This window comes from Aedes aegypti, chromosome 3, assembly GCF_002204515.2.
Source record: "Aedes aegypti strain LVP_AGWG chromosome 3, AaegL5.0 Primary Assembly, whole genome shotgun sequence".
Lineage (NCBI taxonomy): Eukaryota > Metazoa > Arthropoda > Insecta > Diptera > Culicidae > Aedes > Aedes aegypti.
The window spans coordinates 345,181,477-345,200,481 of NC_035109.1; the positions used below are offsets into that span (position 1 = coordinate 345,181,477).

General features: G+C 37.2%; 1 protein-coding gene across 2 annotated transcripts in view; it reads right to left on the reverse strand.

The window, feature by feature from the left end:
• Positions 1-19,005, reverse strand: part of LOC110678752 (gamma-aminobutyric acid receptor alpha-like) — a 182,661-nt gene that overhangs the window by 34,562 nt on the left and 129,094 nt on the right. For both annotated transcript variants that reach the window (XM_021852041.1, XM_021852040.1), the window contains one exon: positions 15,385-15,605. In XM_021852041.1, the coding sequence (XP_021707733.1) occupies positions 15,385-15,605 (221 nt within the window). The remainder of the gene's footprint in view (positions 1-15,384; positions 15,606-19,005) is intronic.

Genomic DNA, 19,005 nt, shown 5'->3' on the forward strand with positions numbered 1-19,005 from the left:
ATTATTGTACCTCGAATTTGTATGAGAATATACTGGACATGGTGTTCGGTTTGATTATTTTTTTTACTGACATTTTTCAAAAATTAGACTGGAAAAACATAGAGAATTTTCTGTTTCTTAATGAGAATGTTCTACTTTTTTTTAAATAATCAAATGAATATTTTCTATTGAAGGTTTATTCCATGCCATTGCTTTTTTATGTTCACAAGGCCCACTAAAGTGCCAATAAAAATTACGCTGCCTGAGTGCACCGTTTGAAAGTGACAGCGAGTACTACGTGACAAAAACGCTCCAAAACCACCATCCGCAAATCCACTGTTATAACCGCATTAACTTCGCTGCCGCCACTGCAAGTAACCACTCTCTAGGCCAGGGTTGCCCAACCTTTTTGAACGGCGAGCCATATCCCAGAGTCGAAATTGTATGGCGGGCCGTATTTATTCAGTGCACAATAAGCCGTCCCTTATTTTTCGAAAATGTGAAATGTTATAAGTTCGTCATTGTAAAGTGCACGTTTTTAAAAATTGTTTTATAAGAATTTTGCATGGTAAAAAATTGTAAAAATCTAGTAGCTTTCTGAGGGTTATATTATGACTGATTTGATGTAATATTTCAAAGGTTCGCAGCTACCGCGGACCAAAGGTAGATAATCAAGCCAAAACAATCAAAATGTAGTCATCTGGTTAAATATGAGAAGAATCTTCAAGCTCTTCGCAGGTCGCTCAAAGTGCTGCCACGGGTCGGATGTGGCCCGTGGGTCGTACGTTGGGTAGCCCTGCTCTAGGCCAAGCCGCACTCGCTGGTGTGATTAAGCTAGGTGACCACCGTGTAAACTCTTAATCCGTAGTTTCCACTCTCGTCAAAATCTGTACAAAACAGTTGCATTGCATACAGTGTATGTACATATAGTGCCACCCAAACATGCCAAATCCAGCATGACCGACCACACGGTCGAGAGTAGCACAATAATAATTGCGGTTAGAAGCTATCAAATCTGAATTCAAACCGTACGGTCTGCAGGTGAACCATTTCTGCATAGAAAACCGGGGCCACCCCGCTGGGATTCACTTGGCAGTATAGGTACCACTGGCAGATGCACTACGGTGATTGCTTCATGTTTGTACCAATCTACAGCGGCCAGACGAGGCACATATGGTCGGATGTATTGCAATGCAACCGACACAAACAATTATCGAAATGGAACCGTCGTTAATACGCGAACGCAAATGTGACTTTAATTGCTATCACTTGTTTCGGGACGAATTGGTTTGGTGGACCTGAACAGGGTTTTCAGCGAGCTTCATTGCTGCAACAAAACTAGGTATCTGAAGTGATTCAAAGGACGATACAGTTTGTTTTTTGTTTTCTGGGCTAACAACAGAGATGCCTGATCGGAAGACATGTTTTCTTTCGGGATTAGAGTGAAAGATATTAGGAACACATTTCAGATTGTTTCAAATAACTTGAACGACAATTCTAAACTACTGGATGAGTTTCTCTTAGATTTAAAATCCAAACGAGTTAGCAATTACTGAAACTCTTCTAGCTATTCACCCAAAGATTTCTTTCATGACTCGTGACGGATTTCTGAAGTGGTTTCAGACATTCTTACCATGATTTCTTGAGTATTTTTTATTCTAATATATGGATTCAATTTAGATAACTGAGTAAAGCTGTCCTGAGAATTTAAAAGTTTGAAGTGGAAGATGATTTTCCATGAAATTGGAAAACATTCAAAACATATCATCTGGCATCCTTGGCTCACGAACTCATATGCATCAATAAACTCAAAGTTCTCAATATACTAGTCCACGGTCCATAAATGTGTAGCAGGTTACCGTTCCAAGCGTTCGTCACCGGGGAGTAATTTGTAAATTTGTTCTTTGTTTAGTAACTCGGAACCACCGGAGGGCTGTCAATTTGGCCACCGCAAGGTATGAAAGGTTTTGGATGATGCAAATAGAGTTGACCTGAACCTACACATGTGACGAATACAGCATGTCCAACCAACTCAACTATGAGAATTGAATTCCATTCGTTGAATGAAAAGGAAACAAGATGAGATAGAAATAGGGGAACACAACGCCGAACAAACTTTGACACTGATCAAATTAAAAAAGAACTCATCCCTTTTGGATCAATTTGGGACCACACGGTCAAGTGGGAACCCGGCGGGTAGCCAGGTAGGTAAATAACAAACTTTTCAATCTGCAATTCAATTTTTACTCCCATCTGTGAGTCTGTCACTGACAGAAGTTACTACCGTTATCCTTGGTATGCACACTGCCAAACAAATCTGTAAAATCAACTTTAAACTGCAACTTATCGGCAGTAAATTTGATGTTTTCCCCGCTTTCCTCAATTTGTCTAATTCAGACACATAATTGATGGATTTTCTCCCCCCCTCGATCCCATTCGACATAACACCCAACTCCCTTCGCCACTTCTCGATGGTAGAGCTTTCATAGAAGATGGCAAATTTTGGCGGACTGGCACAAGGCTCCCATAGATCATTCACTTGTGCGCGGGAAAGGCACACAGCAAATTGCCAATTATCCCCTTCATTATTACTGGATACATCGATTGGTCAAATCATCGTCCAACCAAGTTTTGGCTGTTTGGAGTGGGCGAGATAAACAGCCATCTCCGATTCACATGAAGGTATAAAAAAGAAACATGATCAAGCTCTTATTTCAGTTACACGAGCTTCAATGTTTGGCTGAAATGTACAAAAAGGTACTAATTAAATCTTTGGTACCTTCGTCAAAGGTTAGAATGGGTCAAAAATGCTAAAAAAAGTTCAAATTTATCAACTACCGAAAAGCTAAACATTACATATGATTTGCAATTGGATTAGATGGACAAATTGATGTGAAGATTTGCGAAAAAGTTACACGTCTTCTCAGTGAGAATCGAACTCACGACACCCCGATCTCTAGTTGGGGCGCGTTACCCGAGCAAAGTCAAATAACAACCGCATAACATAGTGATAACATAATGTTCATCATGATTTCATTTTGTTATTTTTTGTTATCAATACGAAGACTCTTGTTATCAACGAATTTTTAGCTGTCAGATCGAGGATGCCCCCGACGGGTGAATGACGTCAAATGTTTGTTATCATAATTCGATCTTCATAACTAATTGATTACATAATGAGTTATCAATGAGGAAAATTGGCAGGATAACGAATCTTGTTATCAATGTGTTTCAAATGATAACACAATAAGATATTTATATGATATCTTTAGTATAAATTTTTGTTATCACGTTTGTTATGTTGCCTGCTTATTCAACCAAAATGAAAGCAAAATATGTTATCAAATGCTTGTTATCGGATAACACAACTTGTTATCTTTTTGTTACCCAACTTTGCTCGGGTAACCACTACGCCATGAGAGGACTCATGAATGCAGAAGTTAACCTGAATTCGATTTCAGCTCAATAATCACGTGGTCCTTTTTCGCAAAGTGCACCTCTTTTGAAAGAATTAGATGCCCATCCAAACACAACGCTTTCTATATATATCCAATGCCTATCCCGAGAGCGCATTGTTTTTTAGGTATAGGGATTAATAAAAATGCGAGGAAACAAAAGACATTTCAAGTGATTTGTATGATTTTTACACATCGAATGATCAGTCTTCTCATCTTTCAATAGAAATATATATAAACATTACTTAATTCGGTGCATTTGATTTTGATTTTTGACAATTTACCGTATTTGGTTGGGTGATCAGAAATTGCAACAATTTCTGTGCAGACAATCGCACCAAATGTACCATGAACAAAACGCTTATAAGACCGGTGGTCCTCTATGGACATGAAGCATGGACCATGCTGGAAGAGGACCTGCAAGCACTTGGAGTGTTCGAACGAAGGGTGCATAGGACGATCTTTGGTGGAGTACAGGAAAACGGTGTGTGGCGGCGGAGAATGAACCACGAGCTCGCTAGGCTCTTCGGCGAACCCAGTATCCAGAAGGTTGCGAAAGCCGGAAGGGTGCGCTGGGCAGGGCATGTTGCAAGACTACCGGACAACAATCCTGCAAAGATGGTGTTCGCATCGAATCCGGTTGGTAAATTGGCGTAACATCGTTAACGAGGTTTTATCAAATTAATTGATGTAATACCAACTAAATAGATAAATAAAATTCTGGAAAATGACATGATTTTTTTTTCAGCAACTAATAGTTTTCATTTAATTCGGGGTGAATTTAAAAACAAATAATCCTCAAGTAACATCTGATGAATTCTGATGAGTTCTAGAGTAGCCCTTCATTAATTCCCATAAGGTTTTATGTAAGAAATTCTAGACTCTCGAGGAAATTGTAGGATTTCCTAAATAAATTGCTAGTGGCTACAGGAATTCCTCGTAAACTATCGGGCGGAGGAGTTATTGGAATGACTACAGAAATATTATTTGGTGTGAGATCTCAAATAAATTTTACAAAAACCCAGTAAGATTTTACATGAGAAATTATTTGGAAGAAATGCAGGATTAAACCTCGAACTACTACTGCAATTGTTCTGTCCAAGGAAAATGTGGATGAGTTATAGTAGGAAACGAAACTAAAATGCAAGGAAAGATAACTAGAGAAACTAGCGTTGGAATTCGTGTTGATCATCCTGAGAAAATTCCTGAACAAAATCCTTCAAAAACTCTGGAATGAACCGTCCTTGATTTTCTTGGAAAATCTTTTGTAAGCATTTTTGGAAAATCTCCTAAAGTAACAACTGGGATAATCCATGAAAAAGTTAGTCAACAAATATCTAGAGGTATCACTGAGAATTACTTTCACCATAATCCTTGTGGAAATTGCTGAACACTCCAAGGATTCCCTGTAGTAAATTATTGAGTAATTCTTCTAAGTATCCCTTGAAACACATCTGAAAGATTTCATTGGAGAATAAGTAAGGGAATCTTAAGAGGAATTTTTGGAATGATCTCTGAAGGAGTCCTTAAAAGTATGCAAGATGAAATCTCTCTAGGAAACACTATCAGATATCCTAAACCTCTTTCTCGTGAAACCGGAGAAAAAAATCTACAGAACCTGTGGAATAGACGCATGTATATGCAGTTTTCTCTAGAACCTTTTAAATTTAGCAGCAGGATTCACTACAAGTAGATTGGGGAAAAAATTGACTTTAGAGACCTTTATTTGTTAAAATACAGACTTTAGAGGCATTCCGTCAAAAATAGGGACTTTTTTGGGACTTACATTGAAAAAGAATAAATCTCTTTGAAGAGATCTGCTACCAATTCTGATACAAGCTCTGTTAAGATACCTTGGAAATCTTTTTTTTTCAAAACTTTGTGAAGAAAACAAAAAAAAATAAAACAGATTCACTGCATTTTGATGTTGTTATAAGGAATTTATAGAAAAATATCATTGACTGTGGAGTTTCGCAGTTTGTTCTCGTTTTGGTCAAGTCTGTTAAAAGTAAACTGGTACAAAAGAGGATATAGATTTTTATTAAATAATAAATCACTTAAGAAGTTGAACATATCAATAATATTGCAGATTTCTCAGTCAAGTGGTAATGACTGACAGGAAAACAGACACTTTCAATTTTCTGTCGAGGTTTCCATAAATTTGAAGACTTTCTGGACTTCCTTGGACATAAAGATTTTGCCAACGTTTGTCCTACCCATGGTTTTAAATGTGGACGCGCCTCTGAACTGTTCATTTTCGGCTGCGTTTATGGCAGATTTTATGCTCGTTACTAGATTCCCAATCCATCACAAGATTGGGATAGTTCTGTCCTTCATGTACTCGTAGAGTTCATTGACCATCTTTTTGACCTCCATCAACTTCGGATTCCCCGTTAGGCCCTCCTGGCAAATGCTGCTGCTCGATTACATTGTGAACGATGGGCTTTAAACCCTAGTCCTCCTTGGAGTCAAGGATTCTCCACTGATAACGCCCTTCTGCTACTTGCTGGTGTCTCCTGCTGTGCTACTGACGAACGTTGTAGCTTTCCGCTTCTCACGAACGCGTTTGAGTTTTTACGTTCTGCTGCTTCAACCTCCTTTACCGTATTATCAGAGATGTTCTTTATTTTGTTGGGTCCTCCCTCCAAGCGATTCTACCCTATTACTCCGAATGCCATTTCTCCGAATGCCATCACCCCGAACTCCATTACCCGGAATGTACCATTACCCCGAATTCCATCACCCCGAATGCTATTTCCCCGAATTTCCAATTATCTTGACATGATGATATTGATGACATTTCCCTATAATATTTGAATTCGGGGTAATATCATTCGGGGTGATGGGTCGTTCGGGGTTATGGCGTTCGTGTTAATGGCATTCTGGGTAAAGGGATTCGGGGCAATGGGGTAGAATCCATGCTAGAGTCCTTCATGGAGTACCGTGATCAGAGCAAGCTCGGCGCAAGACAGGAAATGTTCAACTGTGCCTACTTCTACCGGCTAAGGTGGCGGATTTGGGACGTACTTGGTGGCTTGCCAAAGTTTCAACGGGACGGGGGCAACCGCATAATTAACACATACCCATATCCATGTTGGTTGCGGCAAGTATACCATAATCAGGATTTTACTGGTATCCAGGGGCCAAAGCACTTTTAAGGCGGTATGTCTATCATATGGCAAGTAGGGAGATTCCGTTTTGACTCATATTCCGAACACTTAAACCCAACGGTGACTTTGAACGCATCTCATAGGTATAAATTAGATAATATTTGTGAAAATTGCAATTTCTTCGCGGTCTGACTGTTAGCTGTTGGGTGGGCCGATGAAAATGTTTATTTGAACTTGTTTAGTATTGTTTTTATGTAAAAGTATGGAACACATTTTGATTCAAATGCCGAACACTGAGTTCATTCTGTCTCATATTCCGAACACCTACATTCAAATTTCGAACAGCAGGAATAAATCGTATTCAAATGAATAATTTCGCAAATAAATTTATCTGAGCTAGTTCTACTGATCTCGAACTAGCGAATAATCACTACTCACGAGATCTCAAATATATTGGGATATGTTTAAATTGAATTACAAGTCTGTTCGAAAATTGAGACAAAACGGTTCTCTAGGCCTTTAGATCTACAAATGTTACAAGTGAGCTTTCAAAGGATTAGAAACAAGGTTGATACCTATAGTGAATCGTCCAATTGTACTGACTACGTTTATTGACAAGAAGACCTAGACTCAACCCTAAAAAGACGTTGGACTCCAAACTTGATAGAGTATATTTGTTTGAGTCTGCTTGACTGTGAACCTTATTCATTAACCTTCGAAAGATCTCTGGTTACGCATGTAGATTTGAAGGTATTTAATCATAGAAGCTTTTGGACAGCCATAAAGAATCCTAGCTTTTAAATAAACGACAGGACATATTTTATTGAACCTTTTTGGCTGATAACCTTATTCATTAATGCCAGATATGTTACAAATTACGCTTGTAGATCTGAAGGTCTAAATTTTGTTAATTTGTCGACAAGACTTGTAACGTTTGTCGATCTGAAAATTTGAGCTCAACGAGGCTTTTGTATAACCCTAAAAAGCCGTAGGACTCCAAAAATTATAAAATAAGTTTTTTTTTAATTTGTTTGGATATGAACCTTATTTTAAAACCTTAAAAAAAATCTGATTACTCCTGTAGGGAGCAGGCCGTTAGGCCGAAAGTCGTTAGGCCGAACGTCGTTAGGCCGAAGGCCATTAGTCCCATCGCCGTTAGGCCGAAAAGGTCGTTAGGCCGAAAGGGTCGTTAGGCCGAAAGCTATCTCAGGCTACAAATTTTTTATCGTTTTCGGATTTTCACTTCACGAAGTGAAACATTAATGCGAGTATGTTGTGAAAAAATGAAGCAATTTGGTGCAGTCGTATTTGAGTAATGAGCATTTCTGTTTCTGGTACCACGCTGGACAAATAAAAATCTTGAAAACCCTTACAAACATCATATCGTAATTTTCAGATTTCTCTAAGAATACTGAACCGATTTGTATGATTTTTTCAGAGTAGCTTCTTATTACCTGGCATTGTATAGTACACATATTATTTTTTTTGATAAATTGACCAAAAACAAAATGGCTGGCAAAGACATTTCATATGAAGAATATGGTCCCCCAAGGAACATCGGAATATTTTCAAAACTAGTTCACCAATGGTTAATATCGACAGCGATTCCTAAACTAGTTTTTTGAGATATTGTGAAAAAATGGTGCAAAAATATCTAGAAACAAAAAATTTATCGTGATTTGATTTTTTTTAGCGGTAAAAAATGACGCTGTCGATAGAGGGGTTAATCAAATGGAAATGACATTTGAATATTTCAGATGAAAAATACAAACTGTTTTTTTTTAAATGGCGAACACATCAATCAGTGTTTTTCCTTCTTTTAAAAGAAGGCTATTCTTTCAAGTTATAATTGACAGCGGATGTACAGGGATCTCTTCTGACCCAGATTTAGTGATTTAGATGAGTAGACAAAAATTACTCATTAGTTAGCATCCATAAATGAGGCAGCATTTTCTTATCAATTTCTGAAACGCCCTCTCCCATCTTACCCCTTTTTTATACATAATATATATATATATATATATATATATATATATATATATATATATATATATATATATATATATATATATATATATATATATATATATATATATATATATATATATATATATATATATATATATATATATATATATATATATATATATATATATATATATATATATATATATATATATATCAGGGATTGAATCCTGAGAAATTTGAGAGAATCTCTCACGTATCGCTCTCTGTAACTATCATAACATGCTGCACATTATGAGAGACTGTTTATCGTATACTGCTACAAGTTTGATCAGATTGGGGGGATAGTAGTGCATGATAAAACCCCTCTAAACATGCTCCAAGCCTGGGGGACACTGTTGTTATTGGAAGTTCGTGGATTGTTTATCATGCCAGTAAAGAAAAACACCTATCCCCAACGGTAAACAAGCGAGAACAATGGATTTTATTATCGCTCTCTCGTTGGGGCTCTCGCTCGCTGCTTCCATTTATCAGACTTGTTACACCTTGCGATACAATGACGATCGTGGACCGCAACAGATGGGATGTTTTTCTTTGCTTGCTTTGATCGTGCTTCATTCTCAAATGAGAGCGAATTCTGCAACGCCTGATATATATACATGGTTCGTCTCAAAATCGTAAACTCTCCGTTAACCGCGAATATGCTACGTCATTCACGGACGGTCCCTTAAGGTTTTTTGTTTGACATCCACTCCAGAAAAACTCTGTATTAATTCAAAATGAAAAATGTCAGATTTCCTAGAGGCGAAAAAGATTTTTATTTTTGAAATAAAGTTTCTAATATTTTCTTCAGTGATGATCCTTCCTTTAGACATCGGCTTTTCTTTCATGTTAAGCTTCAAAGTAGTAATTGACTAAATGTTAAGGTCAGATATTATTTCTTCTTTAAACGCTGACAGATTGTTTACTTGACTAGTTATTATTGGAGTTATAGTTGCTTTTATTTTCATCTTTTTTTTATTCTATTAACATCAGCTAATCTTTGGATAAGACGTCAAATTAAGAGAGCTCGAATTTTCCATAATTACGCATGCCAATACTTACAGTAGGCTAACAGTACAATAGTAAAACTCTCTTTAAGGGTTCATTCAACTATTACATAACGCAAAATTTGCCAATTCTAGGCTCCCTCCCTCCCCCACGCAACAGATGGACAATTTTAAATTTTTGTATGAACCGTAACACTATGTAAGACCCCCAGTTACGTTACGTAATGTTTGAACGATCCCTAACCAGCTTTTGTCATGATCTAGTGTCTGCAAATTAACTAAGTAAGCATTGAGTCATTTTAACAAAAATTATCGTAACAAGTAATTTCATCGTGGTTGCTATAGTATTTTGACATGTTGCTATGTTACATATTTATTGATTTTGAAGAAGAAAATTATTTCCATTTCGACGTCGTTGCAAACGGACCGATTTTGCGTATTAGAATTTCGTTATAATGTCCGACCATATTGAAGTATTGCGTAGCTCCCGTGGTGGCGAAATATTAGTAGTTAACGACTACTTATATCATCGCAATAAGAAAGTAAGTAGTAATGCTGTATTAATTTACTTAAACCTAACATTGTTTTGTATTACCAGGCTGATGATACCCCCCGAGCAGAAGAAAATAACTACTGAATACCAAATTGAGGTATTCCATACCAGATGATGTTTAATACTTACAACCTGAATGAGGTATGAATGAGCCCTGCATAAGAGGTAAAATACCTCAAATAATACCTTCTGCATATTCTACAAATACCAAGCTGATAACTAGATCAGGTATTGTAATACCTAAATAATACTTGATAGATTTTCATATAAAAGTGAAATTTTTCAATACTAGTTCAATACCTCCAGCAGTCCTCAATAGCTGTCGAATACCAAAATGAAGTATTTTGAATTGTTTTAAACATTTTTTTCAAATACCATTATAATACCAAAAAGAGGTATTGATAACTGAACAATACCTAATTGTGGTATGATACCAAAATATGGTATGCATAAGTTATTGGCGAGTTATTCTTTCCTCCTCGGGCCACTACAGGGAATGCTCCCGAAGAAAACACAACAAGCTACAAGAGAGCAAGTGTTCTTCCAGACTGGTGACAAAATTCGTGGGCAACAACCACGTAATTATTTCGGGAAATCCAGCTTCTCATCATCATGCTCCGGATCCTGCAGCGGTTGATGAGTTCAAACTCCGCAACAACCTCAAGCGGCAAGCAGAGCATGATTCCGGTCCTCCAGCCAGAATCATTCGAAAAGTTGCAGCTGAGTTTTCGGTTGGAGTTAATCAACGCTTCACCAATAACGCGCAGAAAAAGGTGATCCAGCGCCATCGTCCATCTGCTCAGCCACCACAAAATCCGGGATATCAAGAATTTGTGATTCCGGAAAAGAGTGACATTTGAAGGCGGATTATTTTATCGAGCTGAAGTGACAGACGACAACGGTGGAAAGGCGTTAGTCTTTGCCGCGGACGATGATCTCAGGAGATTGGCTTTATCACGATATTGGTTAGCAGATGCCACCTTTGATACTGTTCCTGGAGAGTTTAGACAAATGTTTACTGTTCATGGAAGTGTAGGTCCGGATCATGTGAATACTGTGCCAGTAGTGTTTGTGTTAATGATCAAAAAATCACAATCATTATACCAAACAGCATTGTCACATGTTTCGGAGGTGGCAGCCAATATCGGGATAGAGTTGAACCCCACCATGATTTTGACCGATTTCGAACTTGCTATGATAAACGCGTTTAGCCACGAATTCAAAGGTGCCTCACTGGTGGGATGTTTTTTTCACTTCAGCCAAAATTTGTGGAAGAAAGTTCAAAAAAGTGGTCTTGTTTCTCAATTTTCCAGCCAAGGCTTAAACGACCACTTTAAGCGCCTTCAAACTTTAGCATTTTTGCCAGCTGAAGATGTTCCTCAAGGATTAGCTTTATTGGATGAACAAATACCTGAGGTGATGCGACCGTTGGTAACGTATCTTGAAAATACGTACGTGTTGGGTAGAATTAAGCCAGGAACTTCTCTAAGAACGCAATTAATGTTTTCACCTGCTCTTTGGTCTGTTCATAATAACGTACTGAACAGTTTGCCACGTACCACAAATAATGTGGAAGCATGGCATAGCCGATGGGCAAAACTAGTCGGAGAGAGTCATGTGGGTACATTTCGGATAATAGAGGAGATGCGTCTTTAGCAAAAAGCTTCCGTTGGTCGTGCATCAGTATGGCTAGCGGGAGGAGCGACAGGCAAGAGAAAAGAAACCATTGATAAAGATGTACGCCTCCAGAGAGTAGTGCAGAATTACAAGGAATATCAGTTATTGGATTATATTAATGCTGTAGCATCTAACCTGAATAGTAAATAATATTTATTGTCAAGTATTTTAGATTGCTATAACTGTAATAAAATATGAACTCGTTAAACATAATAAACAATATTTCGCTTATTAAACGTTCAATATACAATTATTTGTAGCATTTAAAGGCAGACAGTATTACTTGTTTGACTCAACCATTTTTTGACAAGCTAATTTTTCTGAAATCCTACTATCGCTCATACACAGTGAAACCAATCTCGGTGAAATACTCAATGATAATTCACTTGGCTTGACTTCAAGCCTAATTGTACTATCAATTCATTCACCTTTCCGACCCAATGGCCTATTCGGCCCAACAACCCATTCTGCCCAACGACCCATTAGGACTATATGCCATTTTCGGCCTAATGACCCTTTCGGCCTAACGACCCTTTCGGCCTAATGACATTCGGCCTAACAGCCTTCGGCCTAACGACATTCGGCCTAACGGCATTCGGCCTAACAGGATAGCACCCTCATGTAGATACGAAGGCATTCACTCACAGAAGTTTTTGGATAATCGTAAACAAACTTTGATTTAGAAACTAGATGGGACATATTTCATTGAGCTTGTTTGGCTATAAAACTTATTCATTACCATCAGAATTGTTACTGGTTATGCGTGTAGATTTTAAGTTCCATATTCAAAGGAGCACTTGGATAATATTAGATAGGCGTTGAACTAAAATCTCATAGAATATAGTTCTTTAATCTTACGTGAACATGAATTGCAGTTGAGCACTGATTACCTCCATAAATCTATATACTTCTACTCCAAGGAGGATTTATACAAGAATTGAGAAAAAAATCACTACTTAAAGTTGAGTGTTCGAAATATGAGTCGTGTTTGGTATTTGAGACAATACTGTACTAACTGAAGCTACGTTGCCTCGGATGCATCCTTATTTTATTTACTCAATATTACGTGAATGGAATTTACGTAAAAAGATGTTTAGCTATAATCACTGAGTTCGAAAATGTTGCAGACTACTGAAAGCTTTTAAGCAAAAATGCATTTGCCCAGCTTTGCACAGTGATTTGTTCAAGGAGTGCATGTCACTATAAAAACGAACCCAGCAAATAATGGAACCAATCTGCTTCAATGATTCACGTTATGCTTTCCAATATATGTTGTGTTGCTAGGTAGTTGCACTGTTTGTAACAAAATTGAAGATGACAAACGTGAAGAGAAACAGATTATGAGATTGTGCCACCAAACGAACAGCCTGTCGTTGTCATCGTTTTGTCCCCAGAGCTGTACAGTGGATGCCTTGGGAGAATGTAATCTACTTACTGCTGCTTCGTTTGCTGAGTGTATTTTCTCTACGACGAAAATCGCAATACGAACATTTTGTTACTGAGGAAGAGGAACAGATTTAGGCAAAAGTTGTGAGGAAATGTTCGGTTACGTTAAGCTGAAAAACTATTTCGTTTTAGCATCTGGAGTAATAAAAATGACCATTGTGGAGCAACAAACTGGATTATTTTGGACACGTTAACTGGAAAAGCAGAAATAGAACAATCCAAATCTAGATTACATCTTTGGAACAGGACACTCATTTATGATTTACCACAAACTACGTGGCTCTGTTTGTAGAAATTATATACCACTCACTCCTAGTGGTCTTTTATGTAGATATTTAACATTGTTGTGTTTGTTAACAATTCACTATTCTGGCTTCCTTTAAAAGTCTCTTCTTCATGAACGGCTCAATCAGAAAAAAAATGAATGCAGCTCAATACCTGATTAGCTGTAAAATTGCTATATACATGAGTTGGATGGAGTTTTGGGTTAGCCACGTCGGTTGTTGAGATTTGAAATCGAAACTTGTTGTCTGAATTATTAAGTCATCAGGGAGAAAACTAATTTGAAAATTGTTCATATTTTGTTATTGGTATTACCAAACGCTGAGCACCATCAGCACAGCATTATTACAGAATGATTTAAGGCAATTCATGATCGCAATATGCAAGCAAGTAAGGTCAATTTACCAATTTTGTCGTCCATTAGAATGTCACACGGAAACAGCACCCTTCAACCTAATTGCACTATGTTCTGCCACTCATGTTTGTCTCCGCTGAAACGGCTGCAGGCATTTTTACTTGAGCAGCAAAAAACCGAGAAAAACTGTCAATTCCACGTGCTGCTCCGGTCACGTGTGTTCGAGAGTCTTAAGTTCGTGCATCTCCTCAATTGGTCATTGGATGTCCTAAGCTACCGCGTCTATTTTCTAACGTCGTCGGGCAACGATGGCATAGTGTGATTCTGGCGTTTTTCCTTGTTCTAGCAAAGGGTTGAGCAAATTGACTGACCTAGTAGGGAAGAGAGGGCCTATACGTCTCATCTAAGGGAACGGAATAATTTGTCACAATTTTTAGTTCATTTCAAGTCATAGGATTGTTCATCTTTCTGTTCAAATGAACCCAACTCTGAGTTGATGTAGAATAAAAAAATATTACAATGTAATTGACAATTTAAGAGTTTGTCATGAAATTAGTATCTAAAATTTTTAATATGAAGCGAATGCCAAAGCGATTTTCCACTTTAAGCTTTGCATGAAGTACACCACGCGCCATCGTTCTCTTCTACGATGCAACGGAACGAAGGAGGCGCATGGTTTCTAATAAATCGATGCTTAAATCTCGCGTGCTATACCATGAGGGATCGAAATCCGTACACCTAAGAAATGAATCTAAATCCGTCCACTTCAAACAAAACGCCATCAGTTTGTATGAAGTGTACGGATTTAGAGCCTGTACGGATTTCGGTCCCCCACTGTATATTGAGCTGTCTTAGGGAATGTTGAAAATCTTCGTTTTTATAAACTTAGAATGAGCTATTTTAACATTTTTTTCTACTGAACTGCACAGAATTGTTTACGTCCATCTACAGTAAAAATGTTAAAATTGATGAGATGACGCAGAGGGGTTTTGTCCTTGGAAGGCGTTTCGAGACATGTTACCCTACTCGGGTATGGTGGCTGCCGACATGGTGAATTGGGACCCAGTTTGATTCGTTTCTCAAAACAACGTCGTTCATTCCAAGTTTGGGCCTCCATGTGCACCCAACAGAACGAGAGCAATTCAATTTGAGGGAATGTTTTCTTTGTCACATGAGTGCATCATGACTGACAGTTGAGTCTGGTTCGGTACGGAAATGATCAATTTTTGTGGAATTGCTTCCTAATGAACGTACAAAAAGTTGACGAGTTCTGTGCTTTGTTTTATCTAGGTCGATTGGAGATTGTTCGGATGCTACAACACAGGTGCAAGCGATTGAAAAATGACCTCCCACTAGATTGAAAATCCGTCAGAGTAACTAATTTCTTTGGTTTCTGCCGTTTGCTCTAATTAATAACCAATCGTTTTTCTCTCAACTTCAAACGGACATATTCCGACTAGACCTCAGGCATCCTACGAGAAACGCGAGCCAAAACCCACACAAACCCACTTACCGACTGGAGTAAAGCACCCGACCGTCCTGGTTAATCCGCACAAACTTGTTCGGTGTGGTTATGGTATGCAGGTAGCTCTGTTTGCCGTTGTAGAAGTACGTGTCCGGTTTCCAGATCCGTCCCAGCATGGAAATGCTCAGCGCCAGGGTGTTGTACTCGCCGGTGAATTCCAACCGCCGGTCGACCCACGACTGGCGGAAGTAGCAGTCCATCGAGTAGGTCTGTAACGAGAGTGGCGTCCATGTTGAGAATAGATTTAATTTTCTGGCATTCCAACTGGATAACATTATTTATGTTTAGTAAAACTGGCTGAACTAGTCGTGAAAAGTGGGACTCAGATTGGTCAATAGCTACCCCTTCTGTTTTTCCTTCATGTGTTAAGGTCCTCACAGGGATAGGGAAAACAAGCCTGAACAAAGATTAAATCAACGAACGAAATCACAGAACGCCCTTCCATTTTCATTGTCTCCTCATGCTTTATTCGATTTGCTTAAACATATTCGTGGTTAACAATAGCGTGTGCTGCTTTGAAAAAAAGAAAAGAAATCTAGTTTCGAGGAAAAACCAAGTCTATAATTTTGCTTCTATGTAAGCAGTATTTAGATCGCTAATAAAAATTGAAATTAATAATAGTAAATTTGAACAATTTACCTATGGTAACAAGTTCCAGAACCGAATGTAGATGAAGCAGGCTTGCGACACCAACTCGAGGTTAAAATCCGTCGATGATTAAAACACGTTCCAATGTTTATCAGTTCATATTATCCTGAACCATGAACAAGGTTAGTTATACATTTTGATTTATTTTGATATGTAAATGATTATATCTACTTGTAATGATTACATTTGAGATGAGAACATCATTTCCAATAAAGGTCGCTGGAGCGTAATACATCGAGTTTATAATGTAACCATTTTATGGAATCAAATTTTATTTTGTTACGCTCTCATATTACGAGCTTTATACCAAACGGTTTAAGTTTTCCATTATTATTTACAAATAAAGAAAAACAAACAGAAGATGTAGAAAACACTCTCACAAAAACGTTCACAGTTTGATTCAAACAATAATGTTTGTTGATTTAGTTTAAATATTGGTCAATACAAAATAATCGATTTGTTTGAAACAACAAAAATGTTAGTTTGTTTTAAGAACTGTCAAAATGAAACATCAAATGGAATGGTTGTTGTAAACAAATATTGGTTGAATTTAACTGAAAGGTCTCTAAACCATTAGCTTATAGTTTGTTTCAACATACATGGATGGTTAAAGCAAACTAAGCTTTTGTTTGTGCAAAATTTAAAGTGAAGTTTTGGTTGAAAACAACTAAAGTTTGTCTTTACTCATATTTTTTCTCCGTGTTGTTTTTAGTTGGTTCTGAACTAATGACATAGTTTGAAAACTATAAAATAATAGTTAGGAACTACTAAAATTCAAGTTTAAAAAACAACAATCATTTTATTTTAGCTGATTTTTCTCCGTGCAGTTGCTTAACTGCTTTTTTTGCAATATCTCATTTTTTCATCAAACCAATCTGTCATGGAACAACATATTTTCCCGCAATTAACTATGCTGTATTGTAATGAATATTACGCAACGATTTTTCATTACGCAACTGTTTTGATTTGCGTAATGAATCATCACCCAATAACTTTCAGAAATTGCTAAATAATGAGAAATGCATCCCTATATGAAAACTCTTCTACGAAATTGCAAAAAGTGTTGTACGCAACTCGTTGCAGAACTCGATTTTTACAGCACTCGTAATTATCCAACTCGGCAAGCCTCATTGGACAAATGTACGACTCATGCTGTAAAAATCATCATTCTGCAACGTATTGCGTAATCTAAAATCTGGTTTCTCAATATTTTTGCACCATTTTTTCAAAACTTCTTTTTTAAAATATGTGCCGATATTGATTATTGGTGATCTGGTTTTGAAGATATTCCGATGTTCCTTGGGAAACCAACATTCCCATTTTTTAAGCCTATAAAAAAAAATAAAAAAATAAATCTTGGGCTATACAATGTTTGGTAATAAGGAGCTTATCTAGAAAAATCAATCAAATCAGTTGAGTTGTGTCGAAGAAATCATAATATTACAATTTGATTTTTTTTTATGCTTTCGAGTTCCTCCTACGGATCCTGTGAGACCAAATCTGGTTGTACATTAGTTGCTGTAGGTTCGTTGTAACGTGTATGCTGCTCGGAATGGATGCACCCTCATCAAATCTTGACTGATAAAAATGTCAATATTCTTTATATCTTTAAAAAGTTTTGATATTTTCGATGCTTTTGTCCTTCCTCAAAGCTGAGTGATAGTTATGGAGGTTTTACAAGAAATATTGATTCTTTCTTATTATCAAATTAACCTTTGCGTCCCTGACCACATTTATATTTCACAATCATTTATTTTTATTTTTTGGCTTTGATTTTGCACATTTTTCAGTCGATTTCAACGAAGTTTTGACAACACATATTTTACTGCCCATATTCGCATAGTCGACGTAAGCGACAACATGATCAAAATGTATATTTTTTGTTGGTATGCATTCTTCACCACATAATATACTGGTTGGACATGCGAACAGCACTTATTTGTTTTAAAATATTTGAATTTTAAGAGGAAAACGGATTGCCATGAGCACATACATCAACCGGTTTGCCTGGCGTTTATATAGAAAGTTTAGAGTATACACTAGAGTGTCCATCCCGGGACATCCCGGTACAAAAAATCCCGGGATTCGACAAATTTCGGGATTTCCCGTTTCCCGGGATTTTATTTCTGACATCCTGGGAATCCAGGGATTCTCGAAATGTACATAGAATTTGATGAAAACATGAAAACATAATGAGAAATAGAATAAATGAGTAATTATTTTCATAAAAAGATCAATTTATCAAGTAAGAAACACATTTTGTTTGTCTAGTTGCATAGTTTTATTACATTTTTTTTTTTCAAAATTAGCCGTTTTTATAAGCCTATGCTGAGATAACTAATTTGAAAGTACACCTAAACTGCCGCAAATCGCAATTCAGTACCATCTGTAAAAAGTAGGTATTGAGAAAATTGACTGAGAATCAATCTCGTTTTCCATACAAATATTAAACAAATTCCAGAAGTTTGAAACGTGTTTCGATCTCAATGAAACTTTCATAATTTGCTTTTCACTGCTTTACCTTTCTAAGAAAAATATAAAGATGACCAAATAACGATTCATTTTAATGACACGATGCGAAAATCTGCAGGGGTACCGACCTACTGAACAATACCTGATTATTATATGGTGCTAAAATATGGGCGCAAGTTATTCATTCCTGCTCGGGTAGTGATCCGGTTTGTAATACCTTAGCTTGGTATTCAGCAGCAATTTTCTTCTCATCGGGTAGAAATCGAAATTTTAGAGAGGTTCTTGTAGAAATTCCTGAATTAACTCTCCTGATCTCGATATTGAAGAGTTAATTCCATCTTTAGAATTCCAATTTTATGTCACTGATCGCTAGTTTGCAATAAAACTTAAGGGTGGTCCTTTCTGTTTTCTCAAATTGGTGGACCCCTCGTATGCCAGCTAGCTGAACAGTTTGCAACAAAGCCCATTTTTTGATGAATCTTGGGTATA